This window comes from Carassius auratus, chromosome 6 (genome assembly GCF_003368295.1).
Source record: "Carassius auratus strain Wakin chromosome 6, ASM336829v1, whole genome shotgun sequence".
NCBI classification, from domain to species: Eukaryota; Metazoa; Chordata; class Actinopteri; order Cypriniformes; family Cyprinidae; genus Carassius; species Carassius auratus.
Window position 1 is genome coordinate 21510677 of NC_039248.1, and position 13587 is coordinate 21524263.

General features: G+C 34.2%; 1 protein-coding gene and 1 long non-coding RNA gene across 2 annotated transcripts; one reads left to right on the plus strand and one right to left on the minus strand.

The window, feature by feature from the left end:
- The first annotated feature begins 1556 nt into the window (after positions 1 to 1556).
- LOC113101116 (uncharacterized) lies at positions 1557 to 7212 on the plus strand. Its single transcript, XR_003289930.1, has 3 exons — positions 1557 to 1592; positions 6182 to 6264; positions 7058 to 7212. It is a non-coding gene; the product is annotated as an uncharacterized LOC113101116 (long non-coding RNA).
- rgs16 (regulator of G protein signaling 16) lies at positions 4635 to 7037 on the minus strand. The gene is made up of 5 exons (XM_026265580.1): positions 6649 to 7037; positions 6372 to 6452; positions 6193 to 6254; positions 5453 to 5619; positions 4635 to 5368 (listed from the first exon to the last, which is right to left on the minus strand). The coding sequence occupies exons 1-5, from the start codon at positions 6720 to 6722 to the stop codon at positions 5126 to 5128; spliced, it is 627 nt and encodes a 208-aa protein (XP_026121365.1). The 5' UTR covers positions 6723 to 7037; the 3' UTR covers positions 4635 to 5125.
- Positions 7213 to 13587: the final 6375 nt, after the last annotated feature.

Below are 13587 nucleotides of genomic sequence, written 5' to 3' on the forward strand. Positions count from 1 at the left end.
AATAAATATAGAGTTTAGATTTAGCCTGCAATAAAATGCTCAGTTTATTCTCAACCAGCCTGAATATTTTAGATGATGCAGACAGGATAGAAGGAACAAATGACTCAGATCCAGTGGCTGAACGTCTCTGCCATAAACACAAGTGTCATGATGGGACGAACAGTGCCTGATATGTAACATCTTCCTGGAATAGCTTCTCATTTTTATCAGCACCAAGGGAATGTGTTTCTCAGCGTGTGTTCACAGTGTCCCTCTATATCCTGCTCTCAAAGGGTCATCTGAGGATGTATCAAAAGAGTGATTGCATTCCTTTGACAAGATTCATAGCGAGTGTCATAGGCATGTTCAATCAATTCTTTCATGCTGTCAGTTTATATTTCAGATGTGATTATGGAGCAGAGACAAGTAAAGGTTATAAAAAAAAAGAACAAAAGAGAAAAATTCTGATCAAATATCAATAAAGGGTTGCAGATCTTCAGCAGCTTTTGAATATGCTTACAGCATTTTGTGTTCATGGTATGTTGGCTCACGAGTGCCCCCTAATTATAATGAAATTAACCGTCGTGCTGTGATCCTGTGGTCTTTCTTTGGAAGATGCTGCCCTCTGCTGACACACATTTAAAAAACGATTCCTTAGAATGAGATGCAGGACATGCAAAATAAAAGTTATCTAAAATAAAATGAGAAAGGGAATTGAAAATGCAGGTAAAACACCTCAGAGAATCAATATGGAAAATTCCCTCATTGTGTGTGTGTTTAATTATATGTAGCTATTATTATAACTATAATGAAAGTGCTAGCAAAAATGAATAAATACATAAATAAAATAAAGATAGATAGATAGATAAAAAGAGAAAGCACGAACGAATAAATACATGAATAAAATAAAGATAGATAAAAAGAGAAAGCACAAACGAATAAATACATTAATAAAATAAAGATAGATAGATAGATAGATAGATAGATAGATAGATAGATAGATAGATAGATAGATAGACAGATAGAAAGATAAGATAGATGGATAAATTAAATTAAATTAAATTAAATTAAATTAAATTAAATTAAATTAAATTAAATTAAATTAAATTAAATTAAATTAAATTAAATTAAATAAGATCAATGAATATAATATGAATATAACTATAATATAAGTAAATTTCACACTTTTAAGTGCAATAACTAATAATAATTATAGTATGATGTGATTTTTGTAGCTTTCAGATAAAATTGTTTATCTCAAACATAATTTATCTAAAAATGTTTATTTATGCACTGGTAAGTTATTGAACCAAAGAAAAAACAAACAAACAAACAAACAAACAACAACAAAAACAGTACGAACCCTAATAATTAAATAAATGCCAGATTTTTAGTAACACTAATAAATATTAATGATGATGATGATGATGATAATGTGAATGCTCTGTTTCATATATACTGTTTTAAACATAATTATGTATTTTATCCAAAACTGCAGGAATTGACCCAACAATTCTGTTGGTGTCTTGATGCTTATCTCCCACTAGGAGGCAATGTTTCATAAATAATTACAAACAGGAAATAAAGCGGATTCAAATTCCTCTATACTTCCGGTAAGTACAAATGCATACAAATGTAGATATTTAATCCAAATGCTTACTTTGGAGTGTGCAATATTGACATGCAATCCATTTATTGAGAAATACGTGGGAAAGGTTTCTTCAGGGTGAAATATCTAGTCACTAGCTGCTGCTAGTGTGTCAGTGTTCACGAGGGCCTAGCATTGAGGCCTCGCTGCATCAGCCTGTTTATGTGATGGTTGTGGGGGATGCATGCACTGACCTTGATGCTGCTGTCTGACTCATCATGCGCACTGTTTTATTGAAGATTTCTGAAGACGTGGGCCAACAAACATGATAAAATTTGCTTTGAGGTCAGATGAACTGTAAGTCTGTGAATGGACTTGCTAACGCTGGCTCTCACTTCTGACGAATGAAGTGGTAGGTTTATGGATTGAATTAAGTACAGTCATTTAGAGTGAATTCTTGGCTCTTACGTTTGTAGATCGGACTATCACACCTTCAGCAATGCTTATAAAGGACAAATATGATGAAGTGCAGCTGGAAAAATCAAAGGAGGAAATTGCCATATCTGAATGCTTTAACCTCATGAATGCATTTTACATTTATGCATTTGGCATTAACTTCAAGATTAAAGTGAAGGGATTCAGCTGTGAAATGTGTTATTTTTACAGACTTGTCTAGCAATCATAAAGATTATGTGAGGGTTTAATATAAACATTGAATGCAAACCTCTGATAAGTTTCATTCATTATAATATAAGCTTTATTATGTTTTTTTTGTATAAATATATGCGTAGATATGCACACACATTTATAAAAATACATACTTAAAAAAATCATTAATATATATAATTGAGTAAATACTTTTATTTATATGTATAGGTTATGTATGCACATATCAATATACACACATATGCTTAATTGTTTTATTTGTGTATACTGTATGTATATGTATATATATTTATATATGTATATATATATATATATATATATATATATATATATATATATATATATATATATATATATATATATATATATATATATATGTACATTAAAACTAAAACAGTTAAGTGTGCGTGTATTTACTTTTCTCATTTGACAAATACTTTTACCTAAAGCAATACATTGACACACACAATCATTTTAATATAATGTATGCACTATCCTATAATTTTTGTTAATATTTCTAACTTTATTTGGTAAAATTGGTTTGTTTTCATTTCAAGTTTATCTTAAGTTTTACTAAGTTTAGTAAATTTTTATAAAAAAAAATGTCTATATACATTTTAAATTTTATTTTTTATTTTTATTTTTAGCGAAATTTCCTTTGCCACTAACTGAAATAATCTTATTTAATTTAAGTTAATGTTCATTTTAATTCCAGTTATAAAGTGTTTGTACATAGTTTTAGTTAATTAAAATAACCCTTATACAAAATATGTTCAATTAAATATAAAATAATTATTAAAATAATAAATCAAAATAATGATGAGGTGATTTATTCATTATAAAGTGATGAATTTAATATGATTACCATGTTGAAATTGATTTCCATGGTTTTTTTTTTTTTTTTTTTTTTTTTTGGGAATGTAAACCCCACTGTTGCTCCACTCTTGCATAACATTTTAGTCCATTAATCTTTTTATAATCAAAGTCTGAGATCAAATTACTACTAGATCACTCAAGTCCATGCAGCCCCTCTTTAATCAACGGGACCTTCATCTGACAAGAAGCATGAGATACTCGCTTCTAATGTTGTGTTGACTATATGCTGTATATCTGCTGGACCATCTTTTAGCCCCCATTTGGCTGATGAAATGAACATATTCAGCCATTGCCAGTGTATCCTTGTAGCATCATACTCCGTGGACAAATTGTGATTGCTTTTGTGGATTAATGAGAATATTCATGCGATTATTGTCTAGGCAGTGCAATATAGTTTAATTGCACAGTCTAGTGTGAAAGCGATCAATGGCATATTTTACAAACTAAACAACGGCCCTTTATGTCATTACATGTGTAAACTAATACAAAAGCTAACAAATCTTTATGGCTGCTCGTGCAAAGACGTTATGAAACGTATTTCCTCTTTCTGAACTCCAGTATTTGATTTTCAAACTGGGTGATGAACTTTCTCATTACTGTCAGCAGGAATGATGTGGTTAATCTTGAGCTGACAGAATCATGTGGACAGCTTCGGCAACTGGCTCCAAACCGTTGCCTTGGCAACTGTGTAAACCTACACTTGAAGCTGTTCGTTGCTTGTGGGCATTGATGGTTAAATATGAAACACAAGCTCGGCCTGGCCAGTCATGTGCATAACAAGCCTGTTTATCTCATAGTGAAGCATCTGTGCAAATGTAAATCTGGCCTTTACATTTTCATTCTGTTCACATTAAATAAAAATAGGAACAATCCAGGGTTATTAAGAAAGTAACTAAAGTAAAATTGAAAATAAAATCTAAAAAAAGAAGCCTTTTTATTTCAGCTGGTTGCCTCATATTTTACTACAACTGAAACTTATCATATCATTTAAATAAAATGTGAAAATGTATTTTAACATTATAACTAAAATCTAAACTAATATATATAACCTATATCAGTTTTTTTTCTTTTAGTTTGACCTGTAAGTCAAAAAAAAAAAAAAAAAAAAAAAAAAAAAAAACACACACACACACAAGATATGAAAGCACATTATCACTTTAATACAAAATTGTATTCACTTTAATTTAAAATTGAGTTAATACAATTATTTATAAATATTATTTAAAATAAATACTAGTTCACCAACTTTTTACATTCTTAAGCCTTATAGCAGTCCAGACAGATTGTCAGTGTCTTTTATTTATATATAAATATGTTTATCATTTAAATATGATCTTATTTAAAAAAAATAATAATAATAATAAAAAAATAAACAATATAATATTAGCAAAATCATCATGAAAAATAATGGTTTAAAATTAGCAAAATCATCATGAAAAAGAATGGTTAAATATATAAATAATAATATATAATTATTTTTATTTTTTTAACCATTCTTTTTCATGATGAGTTTGCTAATATTATATTGTTTTTTTTTGTTTTTTTCTTTTTTTAAAAATAAGATCCCACCACTTTACCATGGTACCATCACACAATTTGTTCTAAGGGGTTATTTAAAAATAAGAAAGATAAATAAATTAATGCATAAAACACTTGCATACATAAAACACTTGTCTCCATTTTATAAACTTTACAAAAAACATGACTTGCTTTTTGAAAGCATGCTATGTGCTTTTAAGTCTATGCGTGCCTCAGTAAAGTCTGTATCTCCTTTGTGTTGAGTACAGGTGTACAGGTGTGCAGATGCATCTCTCTCCACCAGCAGCTCTGATGTTCCCTCTCATGGACACTATTAAGGGGATCTGGGAATGCAGTGACTGATTCCGTTATGCAGTTCTCTTCATCTCTTCATGGCACTCCGACCACCTCAAGCAGCCTTTTTAGGGCCTGCACCGGTCCTTCCCACTTCTTGCCCGAGCTTTCATCTTTTGCAGAACCAAAATGCACCTATGTGTTTCATTTTGGTTCTTCAACTTCAATTGGTGGTCTGGCCGCAATGGCCTTTTTGCTTCTTGCCTTAGCGCTCTTCACTGTGAGCTGGTTGACTAGATTTCGGTAGGCAGTGGAGCGGAGGAATCGTGGGTAACAGTCCTTTTCCATGAGAATATAGATGCGGTACTGGGCCATATCGAAGCAGGATGCAGTAGGGCTTTTCAGGTTGGCTTGAGTAATGTCTCGGGTCTCATAATCGATGTTAACCTGTAGACAAACAGGAAGTGAGTTCAAACATCTGCAATCTAGGAAAGATACCACAGGAAATGGTGATTTATTATGTATATTTACCTCTCTAGGAGCTTCACTTCCAATAAACTCCTCGTAGATCCTCTTGGCTTTGGATGGCATCTTAGCTGCAGACTTTGTATTTTTGTAGTCCTCACAGGCCAGGTAGAAAGCAATGTTTTCTTCACTAAACTCAGATACCAGAAAAGATCTGAAGGCATATAGTCCATCTGATAGAGAGAGAAAAATGGGGTTAGAGAAGAGATTAGTTGTGTAACGTGTCTCATCAGATTAAAGCCCCCCACACAGATCAGACAGCAGGACAGACACATCTGTGCACTGCAGTCCTATTTCTAGCATCAAAATTTAAACCATAGTCTCATGGATTTGTATTATCATACGCTGTAAAAAATGTTTTTTCAAAGTTGTCAGTAAAATGTATTGGAGTATGTTTTATAAGAAAACTATTTAAATCTTTCTACCTCAATATTTCACATTAATTGCCATTTTTTTATAGTTATTTGAATTTGAAATTTGCTAGCAGTGGAAGGGAATTTTTTCAAATTAAATTGTACTCCAAATGTTTTATTTTTTAATGTACATCATTACTGAGGCATATCTTTATTACAAAAAAACAAAAACAAAAAAACAACAACATATATTTCTACGTTGATTGTTGGAAAAAAACTATTACAGTCTTTCTGCTTCAAAATGTCATAATTACAATATATTACTTGTTAAATCTTTGTACATATTTGTGAAATTATTAGCTATTTCTGTGTTTTTCTTCAGCGTGGACTTACGTTTGCTGGACAGAAGCTTCTCAAGAGACTGTTTCCACAACAGACATTCCTCCAAGGTCAACCTGCAAAGATGTAAGCCAGTCAGAGAAGAAACCATATAAAACTAAACATGCTTTATCATGCAAAAAGAAACATGTTATGAAAAAGGCAAAAACCAGTGTATTCAGTACTGTACTTACCTTGGTTTTCTATATTTACATAGGCTGCTCAAGTCTTGTCTCTGCAGAAATCCACCCACGCACGCCTTTAATCTTTTGGCCCTGATGTTAGAAAAGCATTTATTTATTACACAACATATGTACACTTTTGAAATATACACAGTTCTTATAAGATTAAAAGCCCTGATTACTGATGTTATACAAAAGACTAGAGGTTTACATTTAAGCCTTCGGATGATCTATAGAAAATATAAAAAAACACATAAAACCCTTAAAAATGTCAATATGAGGATCGTACCTTTCTAGGCAATTGTTTGAGAGCCCTGTTATTCCTCTACACACCGGAAAGCCAGAAGGGAAATAAATATCCATTGCGCAGTGTGATCTCCAGGTGAAATTTATCGGCAGTGTGTCTGCAGTGAGAGAACAGGGAGTTTATATAGAGCAGGAAGCAGAGCATCATCTCTCCTCTCGGCCAATCGCCATCCAGTTCACTCTCTGCTCATGTACTGTGTACTGTGCATTCATGTGTATGTGAAAAGGCAGGAGAGTCCACAGTGCTGGTAATGCTCACAAGTGTGGTTATTGTAAGTGCCCTAATTCGGGTCATTTTAATGTTCTTTTACACTGCTGACACACTGTTCCAGATATATGATTATTTTAAAAGCATAAATGAAAACAACCTCCGCAACTCTGAATCTTTGCAGGGCTGCTGGTCAAATGTCAGGAGAAGCACAGTTCGTGACTTACCAGAAAATTATTTTCCTGTGGATGATCTTGGTGGTCACTGATCATGATTTTCACAGTTTCTGTAACTTGTTCTGAAAGCCTTCATATTGTAAATAAATAAATGCAAGCAATATGCAACAATACGTATGCCAACTTGGAGTTGCATATTTATTCAATTCTGTCTCGTTTTGCCAAAAACACAGAAAATAATTAATTTATTTATTGATACAGTTTTAAATGAGTGCTTAACTAAAAACTATGGCAACATGTAGAGGATCAATTTAAGATTCTCTCTCTCGCTCTCTCGCTCTCTATCTCTCTATATATAATATAAACATGAGTTTCAAACTTTGAACAACAAACAACTTACAAGAATGTCTAAAAGTCATTTCCAGTATTATCTGTGAATCAAAAATATTTCACTGCCTCCGGCGTCAACTTCACTGAACATGGGCATGACAGTCATTTGCTCACAAATGTTCTCAAAATACATGGAATTTTTCTTTGGGCATTGTAATGTTTGTTACTCTACAGGTGGGTATACTTACTGATTAAACTAGGAGTTGTGAGCCAATGTACCGTACTCGATCAAGAAATATAATTAATTAATTCTAATATTATATTAAACTAGCAGTTAGCTAAAGGTATGATATATATATATATATATATATAATTAAATAATAATAATAATAATAATTAAGGCTCTGGTTATGGAATAGGAAGTGCACGCTCTCCTGAGGAAGGAGGCCATCAGGGTGGTCCCTCCTCATGACAGAGAGTCCGGGTTCTACAGCCGGTACTTCATTGTTCCAAAGAAGAATGGGGGGTCCTATTTTAGATCTGCGTCTAGTGAACCGATCAGTCAAGCGACTGAAGTTCAGGATGCTCACACTCAAACAGGTCATGTCTCAGATCAGGTCCGAGGACTGGTTTGTCACGATAGATTTAAAAGATGCATATTTCCCATAAACTGTTTAAAAACATGTACGTAGTGTCCATGACGTAACCTGTAGACTCCTGAAGTGTGTTTTTGAAGCCTAAAGTGTGCAGAGCGGGCCGTCGCCATCTTGGCAGCGCATCACCTTATGACTCTGAAAAATGGGCAAAAAGGTGGGAGCTACTTGCTGAAGCCACGCCCACCTAGCGCGACGCCAGTGTCAGCAGCGGCAATCCACCTGTCACTCAAGTGGCCATGCCCTTAATTATGCAGAACTTTAAGTCTTAATATAATTTAAATGGATGAGCTATAAAACAATCACCCTCCTCACAGTTGTCATGAAGGGCAAAATTAGCTATGTAGACCAAAATCATCTTTTGCACCAGGCTGTAAACATTTTTTTTCTGCTGTAAAGTTGGCCATTTTAACATGGGGAGTCTATGTGACTGACTCCCTTTTGCATCCAGCCTCAAGCCGCCAGTCGATGAATTGCAGTTTTAGTCACTTCCTTATTGGCATCATGAGAGAGAGCGGGAGGTTGGTGCTCGATATTTCCATATCTCCATCCTTCCCCTACACAGGAAGTTTCTGAGGTTTGCTTTCGGGGGCGAAGCGTACAAATATCGAGTACTTCCCTTTGGCCTTGAATAAAATGAATAAAATGTTATTTTTGTTTACATAGTGCTCTGAAAGTATTCTCGTAGTTTTAGCAAAACTGAAGTTGAGCCACTGATGTCACATGGACTGTTTTACCAATATCCTTGTTATGTTTATTGACCTGGGAACATAAGTTGATTGCTGTCTACGGAGGGTCAGATAGCGGGTTTGGGATGACACAAGGGTGCGTAATTAATGACAGAATTCGGTGCACCGTTACAGAAAATATTTTATGTTTATGACTTTCATCATAGGTCCACATTGATCTAAACGTCGAATCAGGACAGCTGTGCCTAACTTTACCAACTTGTACCTTGTTCAAGCTGTGCACAGAACAAGGGACATTTGATTAGGTTTAATATCCCAGAAAGATATAGTACCTGAGGGAATCCCACCTCAGATCAATAAGTTATGATGTCAGCAGACACAAAGGTCTTTATCTCACTCAACATGACACTCTGGATATAAAAGACCAAAAATATGGTTGTATGAGGACAAGGGATCTTCCGCATCAGTCGACCTTGAGATCTCTGTGTCTGCTTGGATAGATGACATTCACTTTCACCCCACTGCCTGGAAGCAATTTCTCAGAGATGTGGAAGACATGCAGAGGGGAAAATAAGCTTGTTGTTGACAGCTTCTTTTTCCTTTGTATAGATAATATGCCTTGCATAAGGGTAATTATACCACCAGAGATGTCCCAGCAGGATGAAACCCTTTTACTGGGTCTCTTCATAGAGATGATAGTGGGTGTCCCACTGCTGCACCATGAGGACGGGAAATAGAAAAGGTGCAATCCAGAGGATGTCTTACCTCAGGGCACCGCTAACATTTTTTTATGTTAATGAAAAGATAAGTCTTCACACGACACAATGATCAAAGTACATTCATCACATGAATATTGCTGTTTGATTCTGAAACTATTTCAGGATTCCAGGATGGACAACACAATCCTGTTGGTTTTAACATGATAAGAGTTAAAGACATTGGTAAAGTAGGCCATACTGGCAGCTGTAACCAACTTTTTCACATATGTAAGCCTCCTTTTTCAGACCATGACGTCGGTGTCCTCCAAATGACAGAATTATCATGATAAGAATGATTCATCCTTATACAAAGGATACTTGTTTTCTGGAATGTTGCATATTTTTAGTCCTAGTTTTAAATTTTCCATCTGTTAATATGCTGTTTTAAACTGGAACACAAATTAGGTAAATCCTTCAAAAAATTGTGCTGATGTCAATTGTTGCACTGAATTTTGCATGACAATTACAGAACAATGATTTTTACACACAAATTCTTCCTGTTCATTATTCACCTATCTTTAAATACAAAACAGTGGTAAAATATGATGAGAATATTGCATACCTCTGGTTTAAATGATGAGCAATGTTTTGCTATTTTTAGACATTTTGTAAAGATGGCAAGACATTGCTCATCATTTTAACCAGAGGTTATTACAATGGTGTTATAATATACTAAAATGGAGATGAATTAAAGTCCAAACAGGTTTTTTTTTTTTTTTTTTTTTTTTTTAATGAGCAAGGGAATATGAGTGTTATTTTACAATCATTGAGATATTTATATACTTTTATAGTTTTGGAATCAGATTTTGTATATATTATTTGATGTTTTAATTATTATTATTTTTAGTATTATTAGAAAGGTGAATGCTTTAAATATTCCAAAAGGTCAACATGTAGACCATAATGCATATACTGTATATACATATCTAAGGTTAAGGGGTTCCCAGACAACTGACTAAATTTACTTTTTTGAATGCATTGTAAGTTGCTTTGGATATTCTGATACTCTTTCAAACATAAAAATGTAATGTAAATTCTCATTTATGAGATATATCAATCATGTATTATTAATGTAATCATTTAAATTAGAGCATTCTATTGGAAAAGTGTAAAAGGGATCTTCAATCCTTAGCTCAAATCAGACACAAAGCTCTTTGGAACAACTTGAAAACAAAACCGTTAAAACGTTTAAATGATTAAATTACAGTAAGTCTATCAAACTACTTCTGATGAAAAAAAATAAGAATATGTGCTTAATGTTTTTGAAGTAAATGTTAAGTGAAATTTTATATGACAGACATCGATGCAGTCAAATTTGTAAAAATAGCCATTGATGGATATTATGATCACCCAGAACCTTGAATGAAAGGCCACTAATATTCCGCTTGCTTGTTATACAATTAGTTTCCTGGCAGTACAGGGGAAAAAAACAACACACTCTCACAGTGATGTGCAAATCTCTCGCTCAAGGTTGCTGTCAGCTCTAATGATCCTGAAGTGCTGTGAATTAGCCCTGAGACTCAATGAGTGGGGATTTTGACTGGGAATCTACCTACGTCAGGTTATTGTTGGTAAAGACTAGGCCTGTGATAATTCCTGGCATTACTGTTTTGAAAACCCTGAATATTGGCTATCATTCACAAAATTCTTATAGTACACTTAGTAGTATTAGGAAAGTTTAATAGTGGAACTGTTATACTCTGTCGATTCTCATTTTTTGTAGTATATATGTTATCAGAAATTGTCAGCTGTTGGTCTTCGTATATATAGATATACATTGCAGTAATTCAACTCAAATTGTGAAAGTCATGTATTAAATTCAATGCACACAGTCTGAAGTAGTTTAAGTCTTTTCTTTTAATTGTAATGATTTTGGCTCACTTTTAACAAAAACCCACCAATTCACTATCTCAAATTAAAATACTTCATAAGACCAATAATAATAATAATAAATGTTTTAGTGAATTGCTGGCCTCCTGGAAATTATGTTCATTTACTGCACTCAATACTGGTAGGGCTCCATTTGCTTTAATTACTACTTTAACTACGTTTAATTCAGCGTGGCATGGATGTGATCAGTTTGTGGAACTGCTGAGGTGGTATGGAAGCCCAGGTTTCTTTGACAGTGGCCTTCAGCTCATCTGCATTTTCTGTTCTCTTATTTCTCATTTTCCTCTTGACAATACCCCTTAGATTCTCAATGGGTTCAGGTCTGGGGAGTTTGCTGGCCAGTCAAGCACAACAACACCATGGTCCTTTAACCAACTTTTGGTGCTTTTGGCAGTATGGGCAGGTGCCAAATCCTGCTGGAAAATGAAATCAGCATCTTCAAAAAGCTGGTCAGCAGAAGGAAGCATGAAATGCTCCAAAATTTCTTGTTAAATGGGTGCAGTGACTTTGGTTTTCAAAAAACAAAATGGACTAACACCAGCAGATGACATTCCAACACAAATCATCACAGTCTGTGGAAACTTTACACTGGACTTCAAGCGAATTGGGCTATGAGCTTCTCCACCCTTCCTCCAGACTCTTGGACCTTGGTTTCCAAATAAAATACAAAACTGGCTCTCATCTGAAAAAAGGACTTTGGACCACTGGGCAACAGTCCAGTTCTTCTTTTCCTTAGCCAAGGTAAGATGCCTCTGACATTGTCTGTGGTTCAACAAATTCCTTCACACGTCTGTGTGTGGTGGCTCTTGATGCCCTGACCCCAGCCTCAGTGCATTCCTTGTGAAGTTCACTCAAATTCTTGAATCAATTTTGTTTGACAATCCTCATAAGGCTGCGGTTCTCTCGGTTGGTTGTGAATCTTTTTCTTCCACACTTTTTCTTTCCACTCAAATTCTTGTTAACATGCTTGGATACAGCACTCTGGGAACAGCCAGCTTATTTGGCAATGCATGTTTATGGCTTACCCTCCTTGTGAAGGGTGTCAATGATTGTCCTCTGGACAACTGTCAGATCATCAGTCTTCCCCATGATTGTGTAGCCAAGTGAACCAAACTGAGAGACCATTTTGAAGGCTCGGGAAATCTTTGCAGGTGTTTTGAGCTAATTAGCAGATTGGCATGTCACCTTATTCTAATTTGTTGAGATTTGTTGTGAATTGTATTTTTTTTTTTCGTTTTTAAATGTGAGCCAAAATCATCACAATTAAAATAACCAAAGACTTAAACTACTTCAGTCTGTGTGCAATGAATTTATTTCATACACAAGTTTCACAATTTGAGATGAATTACTGAAATGAATGAACTTTTCCACGACATTCTAATTTATTGGGATGCACCTGTACATCACCTGAGAGAAGAATTTATTGTACAAACTCCACATCATTTACGCCAGTTTTATTTCTTATAAAAAATGCAGGTTATCTTTAATTTATTAGTCTGAATTTCATATTGATACTAACAGATATTTACATTGATTTAATTTGGGAATTTACATTCATTTAATTAACCACTTGACATTAATGTTCCGTGTTTTCCTCCCCCACGTGCATTCAATGACTCAGTTTTCCCTCGTGTTCAATTGTTTATTGATTCCAGGTGTTCCCTCATTAGTTTCCATTGTTTTTGATTTGTTACTCCACTGGTTTCAGTTTTCCCAGATTACCTTCCATGTGTATTTAAGCCCTGTGTTTCCTGAATCATACCTGCTGTTTTATACATCTATTCCCCCTGCTGAGTGTTCCTTGGATGTCTAATAAAGTCTGTTCATTGGAAGTTTTCTCCTCCCTCCACGCTCCCTCACAGTAGCGATCGTGACAGAAATATCTCACAGTAATTCATTTAGCACTGCCTTTGTATATCAGAAGTAACTCTAGATGTTCTTTTGCTCCGTTTCTGTCACCAGTCAAATAAATATGCATGCAACATTCTAACTAATTAATGCAGTTTTCTTAATATAAATGTCAACCTATTTTCAAATCTGGAAAGAATATCCAATTTATGTTTTTATGTTTTCATATTCAGACAAACGAGTGTAAAATTAATATACAGGGAGAAAATGCGACATTGGTAATATTAAGAAAGTTCATTTTGGAACTTTGAATACTGGAATTCTTAAACAGAGAAAAGAATGTAATTAACACAAGCTCCCACCAGAATGG